The sequence below is a fragment of the Crocodylus siamensis genome, chromosome 4 (genome assembly GCF_052110815.1).
Source record: "Crocodylus siamensis isolate JL-2025a chromosome 4, ASM5211081v1, whole genome shotgun sequence".
NCBI lineage: Eukaryota > Metazoa > Chordata > Crocodylia > Crocodylidae > Crocodylus > Crocodylus siamensis.
In genome coordinates this window covers 243,338,874-243,355,329 of record NC_143398.1, presented here as the reverse complement: position 1 = coordinate 243,355,329, position 16,456 = coordinate 243,338,874, and the positions used below count along the sequence as shown (strand labels likewise).

At 41.6% G+C, this 16,456-nt stretch overlaps 1 protein-coding gene across 1 annotated transcript in view; it reads right to left on the bottom strand.

The window, feature by feature from the left end:
- The window catches only part of CNTNAP5 (contactin associated protein family member 5), a 465,902-nt gene that overhangs the window by 44,723 nt on the left and 404,723 nt on the right, over positions 1-16,456 (bottom strand). Inside the window, exons 18-19 of the mRNA XM_090046063.1 lie at positions 15,672-15,911; positions 13,105-13,329 (exon numbers count right to left, since the gene is read on the bottom strand). Coding sequence (XP_089902189.1) covers positions 13,105-13,329; positions 15,672-15,911 — 465 coding nt within the window. The remainder of the gene's footprint in view (positions 1-13,104; positions 13,330-15,671; positions 15,912-16,456) is intronic.

Sequence of the window (16,456 nt, the reverse complement as noted above, 5' to 3'; positions counted from 1 at the left end):
ACCCTAGACATGATCCAAGTGTCTAATTTCACGCAGTCTTAAAACCATGCCTTTGTTTTTAAGGTCTCCTCACTCACTCACTCGCTGAACTATATGGAAAGGATGAGGTCCTGCAAGTCTCTGGAAAGGGCCTTAACTTGGTCTTTAAATTTGTGCTACTTAAAGCTGGAAACTCTTGCATTAATGCACTATGGCAAGCAGAGTTTCATAGTTTCATAGCTGTTAGGGGTGGAAGGGATGTTACAGATCATCGGGTCCAGCCGCCCCCACACTTGGGCAGGAAAGACCACTGGGATCAGATGACCCCAGCAAGGAGGGCGTCAAGACATTTTTTGAAGGTTGCCAGGGTGGGTGACTGTACGGCCTCTGCTGGGAGCCTGTTCCAACCCCTTGGCACTCAACTAGTAAAGAAGTTTTTCCTTACATCTAGCCTGAATCGATTTTCAATCACTTGGTGCCCATTATTTCTTGCCCTCCCCTAGACAGCCATGGTTCTTCCACAACCATGTGAGATTAGGTGGCGGAGCCAGCCATAAGGTTGATTGGAGAACCACTGGCTTAAATCCGTCATCTTTGCTGTCTCCCAGAAAGGCAAGATCCCCAGGTGTGAAAATACACTCCCCCTGGACACAAACCGTTTACAAGTCAACACATTTGGCAGATCATTAAAACAGGAACTACAGCGGCTCAATATTTCCACAGCACACAGGGAACTGGTAGTTAAAGAAGAAAATAATTAGGGAAAGTGTTGATTAAACAAGGGGAGAAGAACATTAGTGAAGCTATTAATAATACCGTGCTCTCAACATCAGCTATAAACCACGGTGCCAAGAAAGCCTCATGTAATGATTTAGGTGATAGTTTTGGTCTGTTCCTTCCAGGTCACACAGCGCTGAAGGACTGGTTTTTGGTACCGTTCACCACAAAATAACTCCCTGGCAGTTTGCACAGCCTTGGTGCTCTGGTCCCTCTCCTTTATAGCCTGCATATTTAAAAATGAGCTACCTCACCATTTGTAACATCTGGCTAGGAAACCTGCTCCTTAATTAGCAGCTTCTCCCCAGGGACATTTACTCAGTAAATTTACTCTTCAGAGGAAATGCAGCTGGCGTTGTGAAACAACAGGGTCCATCTTAGTTAAAAACCACTGGACATTTAATAAGAAAGTGTTTGCATCATGGTTTTTTTTGTTGTTTTTATTATTATTATTGCAGGGGAAAGCAGGATGAGTATTGCTGATTGTTTTATGCACAGAAAATAAAAATGGAAAGAAGAAAAAGTCAGTTCTGTTTCCCAGTTCTATTCCATAGTTATTGCTCAGCTATTTATCTTGTCCAGGTTAATCCCCTGGCATGCAGATTAGATGCTGACATAAACCACAGGACATGCCACCACTTTGCAGGTATAGGAGAAATATATTTGGTTACCGTGAGATTTTGGACATGAAACATTGAGGTGCAGGGATTTGCAGGGGTAGACTTTGTTTAGTTATTTAATTTATTTAAGTCCCTTCCACAGTGGGACTGAAGTTGCAGCAGGTGGAAGTGGGATGAAATAGAGAAAAAAAAAAGAGATGTGCGAGCAAGGAGGGCTTTTATAGAGTAGGACAGAAAGAGGAATAAATTCACTGTCCCATGTGGGCCTCTAGTGTGGGTTCCACCATTTTAAAAGAAAACACCGCTTTATTAAAGCTTATGGTAGCTAAATTGAGATAAGCTACTAATAACTGCAGTTGGAGAATTTGCATCCTTATTTAAATGAACCCAGCTCAAAGACTAGGGTGATTCTCTCAAACTAATGTCAATGCACTGTTCATTCTCATGTGTATTTTGTGCTGTCATATCTCAGGAGGCTCAAGGGGCCCAATTCAGGTTACGGTCTTACTATCCTGACGCTTGAGCCACTTCGAAAAAGTTATTCAGATGTTTCTGGGATTTACAAAAGCCCTAGACTGTATAGGCATCTAGCTCCTATTGAAAAAACAATGGGTCCAAGGTATCTCAGCCAATAAAAATGCTACCACGTGGGGGGGGGGGATGGACTAGGAGTTGCTTCATACTCCAAAGCTGGAAAATAAGTAAGCAAAGAAACTAGTATCCAAATAATATCCACTTTACCCCTCATTTCGATAGATCACACCCATAGAGTCCAACCTGCAAGACTAAGTGACATTCTTCACATGGGCAACTCTACCCATTTCAATGAAAGTATTTACACATGTGCATGGATGGGTCTAGGATTTTGAAACGGGGGGTGAAGATAGTGGGCTGACCCATCACATACAACACAAAACATATTTTCCCCAGGTAAAAAGAAACTAGAAGTGTTAGTAATATGCTAGGGGCATAGGACTATAGTATTCAATTTAATATTGAAGCAAAAATAAATATAATTTTATTGGACTGTGCATTGATTTTCTCTATGTAGTTTGCTGTATATTAACAACACAACAGGCTAGGCAAAAATATTCAAAAGATGCTGCTTCTTTAGTCCTGCTGTCATTAGAATCAAATGGGCCTCTCTTTCGGATCCATAAAACAAAATCAAGCCTCCTTGAGCATCTCGATACTACATTCAATATTAGAGTTACCCCACCCCCCCAAAAAAAAAAAAAAAAGTCTACAGGGTGTGAAATGGGAGCTACATTACCAGGAGTAGCTAATAGACAGCAGAACTGCAAAAAGAAAAAATAGAGCTTAAATAGTGGAAAAGTAAGACCCTTAAAAAAGGTCATTAACACCTGTGCAATGAAGAGTTTAGAAGGCATGAAGCCATGAAGTCAAGTTACTCCCTTACTGCTGTCTGATTAGAAATGCTGCTGCCACTGCCAGGTAGTTTCTTTTAAAATGGGTGGAGCAAGAAGGAAATGGGTGGGGAAGTAAGGGGGCTGAGGGGTGAGGTGCACTACACCACTTCTCTCCCCCCCGATCCACCCCCCGCATATGTGAAGTTGCTTATATACACTTGCACAATTGGACTCACGGACCAAGTCAAAAACATACTTGAAACTTGGAATAAATAAATCCTAGGAGACGGATCAATATGTTCAGAGACAGGGAGCAAGGGTAGACACAGGAGGTGACAAACTTTTATCACATGCGTCTCCTATTTAGCATGGTCGTACGTGTGCATACGTACAAGGGGAGGCTGTGTTATCTCCTGGATAAGACAGGAGCTGAGGTCTGGATTCTAGTTTTAGCTCTAAACTGACCTGCTGGATGATATCAAGCAAGTCACATTGATGCCCTGCTCCCCCCCTCCCCCCATTTTCCCCATGCTTGTAAAATGAGAAGAGCAATATAAGTTTTTATTAAGTATTTTAAGATTTATGGATGAAATGCTCTCTACAAAGCCGGGTGATATATGAATTGCTACGGCTCTATCCATTTCTCTCCAATGAATGAATGGGGCTGTTGTTGCTCTCAGATCGGGATGCTACATCAGTGATGCTGCCCTGCAGGAAACTCAGTCTGATGAGGCAGAAAAGCACAGAGGGCATTAGCTTCGCCAGTATAAAAACTCTCTGGAACCACTGAATCGTCCTTTCACTTAATGGGAGTGATTTAGATGAAGTCTAATACTCCATCCGCCAACTGCTTTCCATTGGCACGATCTTCAAGCTTCTTTTTTATTGCATTTAAGGCCTTTTGTTTAAAAGAAAAAAAAATTATTTTTGTTTAAAAAAAAAAAAAATAGTCTTACTTGCTTGGAATGCATACTGAATTCAGTAAATCCTTCTGTGGGCTTTGCCTGGAATTATATCTGCCCCTCGTGGGTTACCACATTGTTGCATATAGAGACATCCACTTGCACAGTTTTGACCTTAGACAGAAATTTGAACTTCGAATCTTGAGCAGGAGCCACATTTGCGAGAGGAATCGTCAATCTCTTCCACGCAAACAGAGAATCAAGCTTTCCCCAAGTTTTTCATGATTTCCCAAATTAGGCATTATCACTTGCTGTGTTTGAATAACTTTGGGAAGATGGGAAAAGCTCCTCTTCTATAACACCTTAAAGGAATGATGCCAAATGCTCCTAGCTGAGGCTCTGGGCGGTTGTTTCCACATTTGTTCTATTATTTTTCATCCATTGTAGTTTCAAACTTCAAAGGACAGTTACCAGTTTGACTAGGGACATCTCTTGCATCCTAACAAATAACTGTAATATTCCAAAATGAGATCACGATGGAATATGAACTGAGTGGGTTGGCAAAATGATACAGCCAATTTGTACAGTGCTTTATGTTTCTAGGCCGAGAGAAGAAATAAAGCATCTTTCTTTAAAAAAAATAAAAATAAATAAATAATAATAAAAAAAAAAATGCATGCCCATTTTCTGTAACTTCCCACTTATTCTTTGTCCATAATAAAGACCTTTGTGCAGAACGCTGCCTGGAGATTAATGACTGCCCAAGGTTAATGGTCTTTGCTTGTGTCATGGTCCATCAAGAATGCCCAGCTGGTCATTAATCCCCTGGAAAGGCCTTCTTCCTCTTGTCGCTAGGTCCTTCTAATCATTACCTAATGTTTCATTGGCTTTGATGGCTCCCATGCTTGGAAAATGTTGATTCGCACAACAGCAATACTGGCCCAAATCTTGATTTTTAGAGATCAGATATTTAGCGAAGCCTCAGGGGAAAGTATGAGTTTCACAGTGAATAGCAAATCTATTGCTTACAAAAAATAACTTGCTCACGAGTTTTAAGGGAGACTATGACTAATAGTGATAACAAAACTAAGACGGTTTCAGGTAATGATAATAGTGTGCCAGTTATACACTAGTTTCATTTTGACACCAGTTCTGGAGCAAAAGTATATGCCAATATATCTTTAGTGGAAACATTTCCATTTCTCTGTGCCTTGGACATGTCCTCTCCCAGAGCAGAACTTGTGACCATCAGAACTGCTAACCCAACCCCTGCCAAATTAGTCATTTTTGTAATCTGCACTTATCTGTTTCAAGAATTTGTTGTTTTTAGCAAGCACGAAGCACAGCGATTGTTTTCTGCCAAAGATGTTGGTGCAAAAGCAATTCTGCGGCTTTGCTCCTCTTCAGGAAAAAAAAGAACAAACAACCCCTCCTGAACACCCCCCCCCACACACACACAAATTATGAAAGATTGCGAAAATCTGGGATTTCACTTTAAAAGTAATAGCTTGCACACGTACTCCTTTTGCACTGCCAGCGGAGGTTGACTCGTCAAGAATTTAGCAACGAGATGAAACATGATCTGTCATCAGCAACATATTAGCTGGAGGGTCTGGGCAGGAAGAAGCCTTCTACTGGATGATTTCCAGAAGATAAAAGCCAAGTTTAGCAGGAGCTAATGAAGATCCTCATGTTAGCTCAAGAGGTAGAGGCCTATTTATTTGCAGCCAGTGGACCTGGGCTTTATCCCAGATGCCAAGATGTTCAAAGTCAGTCTATGTGCGCAGCGCACAGATCAGTTACAAACTGCTTGCTCTGCCTTTCCTGCTCTATAAAATCCAATTACATTCCCCTAGCTGCTCGCTTTTGAGTCTCCTGTGCATCTCTTGACCCTTCAGTAACCTGCGGTGCTCTCGGCAAGTATAAAAATCTCTGTGATTGAGCTAATGAAGCTGCCCTTTCTGTTTCTTCCTTTAAGAGCAGATAAAGAAATCTGCCAAAGAGAGTCCTTGGCAGAGCATCTGTGGCTGTTTCTCCTTCTGAAAAAGTCTTTCAGACTTAGAGGCTTGGCATACCGTGTGCTAAAGCAAAGCCCATTTGGATGCCTGCTAGCCAAGTCCACCTACTGCCTCAAAGATGTTTTATAGCTGGATTTGAACAGAAAATCCTCATCAGCTCCTCCATTTTCTTCGCCCATGCAAGGTCATTCTCTGAGCTACTGTGACAAGCTCCATGTCATGCCACCATTTTTTGATAAGGAAACCTCTGAGCTGCTGGGAGACTTTTTCTAACCTAAGTTTTCTCACAGTATGGAACAAATTTATGCAGAGAAATTGGCTAGTGGATCTCTGGCCTTAGAAGTCCTTTTTCCCCTGCATTGCCATTTATTATCGACCACCTCACTTTGCAAAAAGAATTGCATTGGCTGGCTCCCGTGATAACCCTCATGCTAAATGCCAGCAATCCCTTGTCAGCAAAAACAGTATTTGGCAAATATTCATGAATGTCATACATCAGAGCAGCCAGAAATAAGGAAGAGGGGCCAGAGCCCCATGAATAGCCAGTTCTCTATGAAAAACCAGCAAGCACTCTTCAGAAATCTTCTGGATATTATTTGAGAACCACTGCCCTAGACCAATTCTTACCTCCTAGTCCCAGGTTTGACCTCTTTCCCCTACTGCTCACCTGTTAAACACAACCTCTTCCATGTGGTTTTGTCACCAACTTTGCATGCCATTGGGCCCGTCTACGTATTCATTAATGCGTCATAGTTACCGTACATTAAGTTTCGTACTAAGATAAGCAAGTGCACAGAAAATGGTGCTCTTGCATAGTAGCACTGGTGCATGGGTTTTTACAGATGCTTACTGTGCAGAAGCCTAATACTACCGTGCAATAGCATATTGGCGGGGGGGGTTGCCCAGCGCACTACTGCACACTTAGTGTCTCATATAGATGCACCCAGTGACATGTTTCCCTACACTGTATCCCAATGGTAGGTAAAGAGTGCTTCATACCCCATTTGTAAAGACCAGTGCAATACTCCAAACTTTAAGAGACTATAGAAATGTAAGCATGCTTCATTAGTCATGTAACAGCACAATCATTCATGTGGCACCAGACCTCAATGGCATGATACTTCATGGCTCACAGAGTCAGATATGATTACTCTGATACATGAAACGGAGGATTGAGGTCATACACACAAAAGGAACTGTGGATTGTGTAAATAAGTTTTGGTGATTGTTTTCCTTTGTATTGCTTATTATACCCTTGCCTTTGATTTATTGTAATCATCATCATCTTCATCTCCACCACTAGCACCACCTAAGAAGCCCCCGTCATGCCTTGGGACTACACTGTGGGAAGTGAACAGAAAGCAATGGGCACCATGCACAGAGTAAGCACAGACTCAGGAGACACCACACCTGTCTCCAAAGAGTTTTCCCTCTAAACTATAGTCTTTGTCTGGCTTTAAAATGAAAAAAGTCTTTGCTTCCAACTGAGTGAAGGGTGTTCCAGGTTCAACTGAATATGCTTCCCAAGCAAGAGCAGCAGGTACTATTAAAATGCTCCACGTAGAAAGCCTGCCTCTGACTTTGAGATGGAGGGAGATTGTAGTGGATTATTCATGTATATATATATTTAAAAAAAAACAAAAAAAACTCGCCTATGAACTGTCTGCTTTGTATCTCCTAAACTTTTTTTCAGCGGCATGCTAATTTATCCTATTCCTACTGTGGATTTGGTCTTTTGTTACACATTTATTGAAAAGAACGGCGGATTTCAAGACCTGAGACAACAGGATAGCTGAGTTCACCTAGTTACTGCTACTGGAAGTTGGAAATCAAAGGCCCGGTAGGAGAATGACTCAAGCTGGTTTCATTTGTACTTCTGCTTTTAACTGGCGTATGTTTCTATCTTTAATCTTTCCCGTGCAATTTCAGAGTCTCTTCTGCTACAAGAGGAATTGAGAAGAGAACTCCCTGTGTGGCAAAAGGTACAGAATAGGGTGAAAAAAAACCCCAAACCCTCACATTGTTTAGTTTCTCATGAGATGAGATAACAGATTCAGATAAAGTTTCTGGCATTCTAAGAAAGCTTGAAATCTATTTGCTTTGATACCGGTTATCTCTTGTCTTTCTGGATTAGAAATCACACAGTGCCCACGGAAAAAGCCAATGACATTGGAAATCAAAGGTTTGGAAAATCATTTCCTAGAATAACTTTCACCATATTTCTTAATTCACTTTTCAGGGAGCGAATTGACAGAATTAATCTTTGGCTATGTCATTTTTTATTCCCCATCAACTGTTTGAAGTGAGTGGTTTTGTCAGTATGGGGAGGGCACATAGCCATAATTACTTAATAAAGTCACTGAAATTTGAAAAAGAAAGTTACATCATAAATTTGGAACAGGATTCAAGAAAGAGGTTTTCTTTTTACGAAGGTCCCTGCAGCTAAATGAATGACTCTTTGTTATAAACTGACAGAGGAAGTTAGAAACAAAATCAGTAAACCTGTTTTCCTTCTATTACAGCAATAGCCCTTATGCATTTAGTCACACTGAAACTTTCTCAGAACAATATAACCTAATTGCCTAATTTCCTCTAAGGTCAGAAGGTCATGCATCTGATCTCTGGAAGGAAAAGGAGAGATTTTGATATTTTTAATAAAACAGAATAATTTTGTGGTGCCTGGACTTTGTCGCTTGTACTAAGGCACTAACATTTTGTAAGACAGGCATTTTGCTATTTGATTCACATATATATGTCTCAAAATGCGATGCTTGAAAAAATCAGGTTTTGGAAAATCACCAAATAAAGGTGATCTTTGAAATGATTGTAACTGTAATGTTACTAATTACTAAAGATACTGAGTTTACTAAGATACTAATACTTGATAATGATTCCAAGAGTTTAGCAACATACACACATGGGATAGATTATTTTTACGTATTTTTATATATTCTGCATTGTGGAATGCACCAAATTATATAGGGTGTGGGGAAAAAGATGGGAAAATATCCACAGCTACATCATACAGACTTTTGAGTTGGCAAGGACAAGGAGATATAGGCTAGGGACAGAAATGACATATAAACTGCTGTGATTGGAAACCAATTCAGATCTGTAACTCAGCAGAAGTTCAGTGAACATAAACCACTTTTAAAATCGTCAAAACCACTTTAACATAAACCTGGATGGATGTAGTATCAGATTTCACTGATTTAGGTGAAATTGGTTTAGTGAACTTTCCCAGATCCCCCCCAGATTCAGGGTAACTCACAGTCTCCATGCATCCTAGGATGCTTTGCACTTCCCCTGCGACCCCCCCTCCCTCCACACACACACACGCCCTTGCAGAGTGGGTGGGATAGCCCTGGCCCAAGCTGTGTGCTCCAGCCAAGTAGGGAGGCATGCTCTAGCGCTCCCCAGCTTCTAGCCTGGGTCACTGTAGGGAGGTGGCTGTATCCTCAGAATGAGAAGTGAATGTCTGTTCACTTGCTTATGGGTTCAGTCTATGCTGCTTAGACTAACCTACAAAGATTGAATCAATTCAGCCTTGGGCTTTTTGACTGTTTGTACTTAGCCATTATGTACTACTTCCAAAAGAGCCTGTGAGACTTAGAAACCAAAGTTTTAATTCACAGTATGCAGCATCTGAATTTCTACACTTGCCTTTGAAAATGGGATCATCGAATCATAGAAATTAAGGGCTGGAAGGGACCTCAAAAGATCAAGTTGAACCTCCCGCTCTGGGTAGGAATACTGCTGAGATCAAATGATCCCAGCAAAGTGTTTGTCCAGCCTCCTCTTGAAGACTCCCAAAGTTGGGCACTGCACCACTTCCTTTGGAAGTCTACTCCAGATTCTGGTAACCCTTATGGTAAAAAAGTTCTTCCTTACATCCAACCTGAAACCATCCTCTAACAGTGTATGGTCCTCCTCTGGGGTGCTCTAGTATACAGTTTTTCTTCCAGCTCCAGATATTCACCCCTTATATACTTATAGACAACCACCAAGCCCCTCTCAGTCTTCTCTTCCCCAGGTTAACAGTTCCAGATCTCTTAGTCTTTCCGCACAGGGTTTGTCCGCCAGGCCCTTACTCATTCCTGTGGCCCTCCTCTGAACCCTTGCAAGATTATCCACATCTTTTTTGAAATGCACTGCCCAGAACTGGACACAATACTACTACAGCTGGTGTGTCACCAGCGCCAAATAGAGAGGAGGTATCACTTCCTCAGCCCTGCTGGTGACGCATCAGCTAACGTGCCCCGGTATGCTATTAGCTCTGTAGACTATGGCAACACACTGGTGATTTGAACTTTTGAGTCGCTTCAATTTCTCTATGAACTTTATGCATAAGCTCTTATGCTTCAGGATATATGCCAATGACTGACAAAGGTGAAAAAGAAACCTTTTATATAAATGTAGCAATTTATTACATCATTTTCTAGATTTTGCGTACCTCCCACTGAAGCATTAGGTGCTGGCCGCTACTGGAGACAAGGTACTGGAAGAGACAGATCTCAGGTGTGATCTAGAGTGGTGATTTCTGTGTGTTTGATTGCTGATGGTGCCTAGCCTGTCATATAACTGTAATTTACTCATTAGGCACCTCTTCTTGTTACATTCTGATCATCAGTATGATTTTACCAGGGCAAGGCAAAGTCAGATAATGGATAGACCACTGGACCAGACTTAATAAGGCCTAAATTATATGACCAGCTCTGACATGGGTCTACTGAATGATCTTGGGCACATCACTTCACTTCCCTGAGCCTACCAGTTTTGATGCCAGTAATAATAATAACACTATCGTTGCATGCTAATGAATGTAGCTGACCTCCTTTTTAGATGTGTAGCTAGGAATATATATATATATATTTAATTATTCCATTGATTCTGCAGCAAACACAGTACATTTGATAGGATTTGGTCTGAAGATACCTACTCAGGTTCAACCTCCCTAAAATCTCTTTCAATAGAAGATAAGCATTCACAACCTTTTTGGATGCTTTAGCTATTTTGAATGTACATTTATTTATCCTGGGGACACCTTAATTATCATCAGCATTTTTGTTGTAACATTATATTTATTGATCAGAGAGTTGACTGGCCATTTCATGGAATATGGAAACTATCAAGAGAAGCTAGCAGTAGCCTAGAGAGGTTGGAAATATTGACTGCAATTGTTTTGAAGCAGTAAATATGGACATTTTTTCTTCCAACATGTGACTTTCTCAACAGGTGCAAAAGCTGTCACAAATTCAGAGCAGTATGGTTCAGTCACACATAAGATGGCCACTCTCTCCTCACCAAAGACCATGACAGTTATTTAACCAATAATCTACCCACCAGGTACCAACCTGGGGTTTTAGCACATGGTGCTGTGCTCAGCAAATAGCCCAGAGAAAGAATCTATAACATACAAGTAGCCACATTCACTTTTATAGCTGCAAAAACATTATTATTCATAGGTCCAGTAGCTTTATAGCAAGCATAAATGTCCTGCATGAGGGAAAAGTAACATATCTGAATATTATTTTCATTGGGATAATTTCAGTTTCAACAAGACTTAAAAAAGGGGGGATATGAAATTAAAAAATGATGAAATAAGGCATAAGAGCCAGAGGAGGTAAGGGAGAAAGTATTTAATAGGGGAAGTGAATAGGCGCTGACAGAGAGTGATCAAGGTCAACGATACCAACTCTCTCGCTAATGTATGGCATATATTGCCACGTTTTACATCTGAGTGGTAGAGCGGTTAAGTCTCAGGTCCCTTGGCTAACGGTGTTATTCTTATCCTGTAAATGAGTAAACTGAGGTACAGTGAACAGGGTCTGCAAAACTGACTTCTGATTTTGGTGTCTGCATTTCTGGACCCACAGTCTGAGGTACCTCAATCCCAGTTTTTTCAGAGGCACTGAGCATCTCTAATCCTGAGTGGAGAAAATAGGATTTGTTGGTGGACAGGCATCCTCAAATGAGAGGCTGCTTTGGAGAACGCTGTCCTGGAAACCACAAGAAAAGAGAAAGATAGTGAACCCAGTTCATTTCTCCAGCCACTACAAAATAGTCCATCCCTTCCTGAATTAACGACCTGAAAATTAAAGCTACAGAATCCTACATTTCATGAAGAGCAAAGGCCTGACTTGTTAAACTAACACAGGTTTTACATCACCGTGGCAGCATAAAGGAGAGTTTAAATAGGTGAAATGTAAATCTATACTCACTGTAAGACCCATGTGGAAGAAAGAGCATTACTTAACTGAGAATCAGAGCCCAGGCTGGTTTGGGCTGAGCTCTGTCTATGTGAACTTACAAAGTGTCCAACCAGTCTGGACCATTTGCTTAGATAAATATTATCATGGCATTAAAGTCCTATTCCTCTATACTGTATACACATGACATATATCACACAGCAACAAGGGTACCCATGGATAAAGCAGGGAAGCAATGAATAACCAATATACATAGCCACCAGTCTCAATTTGCCAGTACCAAAACTCACTGCGTATAACCCCAAAGATGCCATTTGCTTGCTTGTGATATTTAGCAAGGATGGCATTAAAAAAAATAAAATAAGACTCAGGTGCCCAAGTCCAAAATCAATAGGACCGTTGTTCCTAATTTTGGGAGCTTTCAAAACCTCTCCCAAATATTTTCTACCGAACAGTTTTGAAGTGAATGGAATTAGTTGTAAAACCAAAAAAGCCTCTACATTTGCTGAATTTAGTGTTCAAGAGCACTCTTCAACTGGCTGTAGGCAGTTGAAAGAATTTGCTCAAAAGCAGCATCAGATCAAAATCACCCAACCCTACTGGGATAGTGAATTAAAGCTCACGAATTTTTGTAGCCAATGAGACGTATGTTGGAGTCATGTGGCTAACTCTCTCGCATCATGCCTGCCCATCTTCCCCCAGCCTGAACAAGTATTTAAACCTGTGTCAACTGCTGGCAGCCTTTGACACCAGTCTAGAGCAGCGCTTGAACTCCCACATCTGACCTGCTCTGGCACTGCATCCCTCTCCCAAAAAACTACACGCACAACAACAAAAGAGATGGAAGAGAATATTACCTTCCTGGCCCAGGCATTCATCTACCCTCACAGAATTTCTCATCTTTTTAATCCTGTACACCTAATGGATTTCAGCGTGAATAAATAGTGAGGAATTGCTACTATATGGTCCTGCTAAACAAAAGTCAGGAGGCTGGTAAGGTCGAGCAACATGATTATTCAAGGCCCAAATAAGCAAGTACCGCGCTGCATACAAAATAAAGGGACATAAACAAGAGTGATGGCCACTTATATGAATTGAATGCAAGGAACCTGTTAAAGTTGCAGTAAAAGAGCCAAATTTAAATTACACCCAAAACCTGTATCATCGCCCTGGTAACTCTCAAGATAGTGATCTTGGCCTCAGCCCAGACGCATGTCATAAGAGCTTACCATTTTTTGAGAGAATCACAGCCAAGTATTCATGAAAGTAGGTGTTGATGTACAGCAGAAGGCTTGGTGCATGTGCTGTCAGGAAGCTAAGCGCAATGTTTTCCTTCGACATAACCGCATCTGCATAAATGGCGGAAGATGAAGTGCTTGCATTTTTTGTCACTGGATAAGGTTCTTGGAAAACATAGGTAATGGAGGTGCCAGCTTCAAACAGCGCAGAAACCTCTGAAAACAGATATAAACCAAGAGATCCATTTCAGATGCTGCATTTGCAAACCTTTCTCTTAGATGTAGGCCTGAATTCAACGTGGGAAAATCTTTGGAGAAAAAGTGCAGACTCGAGTCTTGTCTTGGATCTGACCTTCACTGAGCCCATCTTATTGGAGTGAGCTACATGACATCTTTCCATCTGCAAGAAACGCTAGGTAAGGAAGGAGTCAGATCTGTATGGACCCGCAGAAGATAACCAAGTACAGAAGCTGGAGGCCTTCTCCCTGGGCACGGCAGATGCAGGCAGATCACCTCAAAAGAGCATATGCCAGAAGGGAAAATTGGGCAAAACATTCCTTGAATGGCTGCTCTATGGTGACTGTTCCTAGACGGTTAGAGAGAGCTTGTTCCCTTCTCCAACTGTCTGGGGTAGAGAAAATAATTAATTAGGATGACTTTAACAAGTAATCACATCGTAACTATAGCGATTCTGTTACCCACATTACAGGTAACTTTGCAGCTCCTAATAAAAGAGGCAGAAACAGGTCTACAGCCTGACCTTTTGTTTGCTTGCCCTTTAAAATACAAAAAAACCTAACATTTATCCCAAAGTTTATCTGGGTAACCATGAAAGCACAACATAGATTCTCTAGCTGGAGAGACTTGAGAGGTGAGAGAAGGGTGGCATGTACAATACATGATCTTCATGATCTTTTTGAATTTACCCAATTCTCCAAATTTCTCTCCTGCCTATACCCAATATTTATAGATGACTCATTCTAATATTCTAATAAGTGATTTCTGATTGGTTTTATTTAAATTTCTTTTTTTTTTTCACAAAACTTTTGGAGCTGGACTGAACCAGCTCTCTCGTGGACTTGGAAGGTGTCAGTGTCAATTATTATTTGGGATTTGTACCCTTGTCGCCTTTCCTTCCACATGGTAGAATGCCATTTAACACTGGCCTGGTTCTTCTTTACCTTAGCTTACGGTCTTCTCTGACGAAGCTGTTTTATTTTTACAAATTATCTCAGGATCTTAACAAAAATATATTGACATAGCAAAATAACATGCAATATATTCGGTTACATCAATCACTGCTACTAATACTTTAAGATAAATCTATCATAAAGTGTATCTGGATTATTTAATGTATGGTCTTCCATTATAACCTCTCCTTTCAGGCCCCGTGCTTTGTTTAATTGCATCTCATTAATGGTTTAGTTAGACATGTGAATGGCTTGCTTTATTCTGCTGACCAAGCTAGTGGTTACACCTACAAGGGTTCATGCTATGGACCCTCAATGGCTATAGGTACTGGTTAATGTCGATTCCATAGGTACTTTCCCATAGGACACTCCTATCTTTAGTAACTCTCACCCCTTTTCTAATAAATTACAAGGATGTATTCAAAGTGCCCATTGTGATATTAATGCCAATCCTCCTCTGTTCATTTAACTTCATTCTAACTCCCAACAGAACTAGGACAGTCTCTAGCAGCAGATGATCCACCCCATGGATAACTGGCGTGGCGTCCGCAAACCGAGAGGAGCAGTGGAAAGTGATGCGTTTCCGTGAACCTGTATATGACCTACAACTATTAGAAGTTTAGGGTGAACATTAGCTATTCATTCCTCCTTCCCCGAAGAAAACTTCATCTAAGAGAGATGTCCTCTATTTTTCCTGTTCTTTTTGTTGAGTCGGCAACGGCTGCCGAAAGCTGGAGAAGAGCATCTTGCTGATACTCCCCTGAAATCTATTTTCCCCTTACTGCCTCATTGTACCTACAGCTGTCTCAGGGGCAAATCTGCACTGCACACAAAAGGCGTGTTATTTTGGCTGCAAAGAGATGACAAAATGCACAAAAAGCCACTCCTCCTGCTGCATCTCAAGCACCTGCTCCAAAGCATCAGGCCCTACAGCTTTGTAAAGACAAGATTTCAAGGGATACTTTTAAACCAGTTTCTCCTGTCCTTGTTCTCAAAAGCGGCCAACTTGCTCTGGCTGAAATCTTCCCAAAATACTCAACCTGAAGCAGGCACCACACCTGAACATTTCAGCCCAAAGTTTTCATGTTGGGCATAGTTGTAAACAGTTTAAAATAGGGTCCAATAATGACAAGTGTAAAGAAGTGTTAGCTGCTCTGCTTATATTTTCCAAGGCCCTTGGTGAAGTCCACAACTGAGACGATCCCTCGTTTACAAATGAGGCAAAAACATCTCAAGTCGAGGCATGGGAATTGATGTAGGGAGATGTCCTTGCGATACAGGGGCCACAAGGAGGACTGTGATAGGGCTGGAAGACAGAAATCCTGAGGCTGACAAGGAATGAGAGTAAAACCAAAGCGTACAACCTACCTTCCTTGCAGAAAGGTCCTTCATAAGCAGAGTTGGTGCAGTCACAGGACGAACCGTTGTACTTCTCCACGCATTTGCCTCCATTGTGGCAGAGGCTACCATAACTGCTGCAGTGTCCCGGGCACCCGGGTGTGACACCAGGGGTTATTTTTGCCCTCTCTTCAAGGTCAAGTTTTTGCCCATTTAAATGTAATGACCGGATGCAACCTAGAAAGCCCTTTTGTCTGGAAGCTCTGGCTCCTGAAACAGAGAGAGAGAAAGTGCAGAGGACTTGATTTTTGTGATGTGTCTGGAAAACGAATGCAAACACCAGGTCAATTAACAATACACAGTGACGATCCTACCAAAAATATATCACAGAGCAATAATATCCTATAGTATGTTACTGGAGTAGCAAACAGAGCCAGGTTTTCAGGTCCCGAGGCTGGAGTTCGTGGCGTATCTGCTGGACTAGGACCAAATCACCTATGGCAATTCCATGCAGATGGGACGGATCCAGAGCAGGTGCAGTTGCACAATTGTGCCCCCTTCCACTTTCAGACCATGCGGTGGGAGCAGCAGCCAAGGACTTTTTCAATTTCTATGTCAGGTAAAAATTGCACCTCCCTCCTTTTCCCCTCCTTGATCAGTGGCACTTCCCTTCCCCTTCCACCACTTCTCCTGTCCTCACTGTCTCCAGCTCCTCAGAGCCATTCCTGCCAGGCTGCACTAGGATCCAGCCTCGGCCCCGCTTCATGGCAGTGATGTACTAGGCCACTTTATAAAATCCTGGATCTGCCCATGCA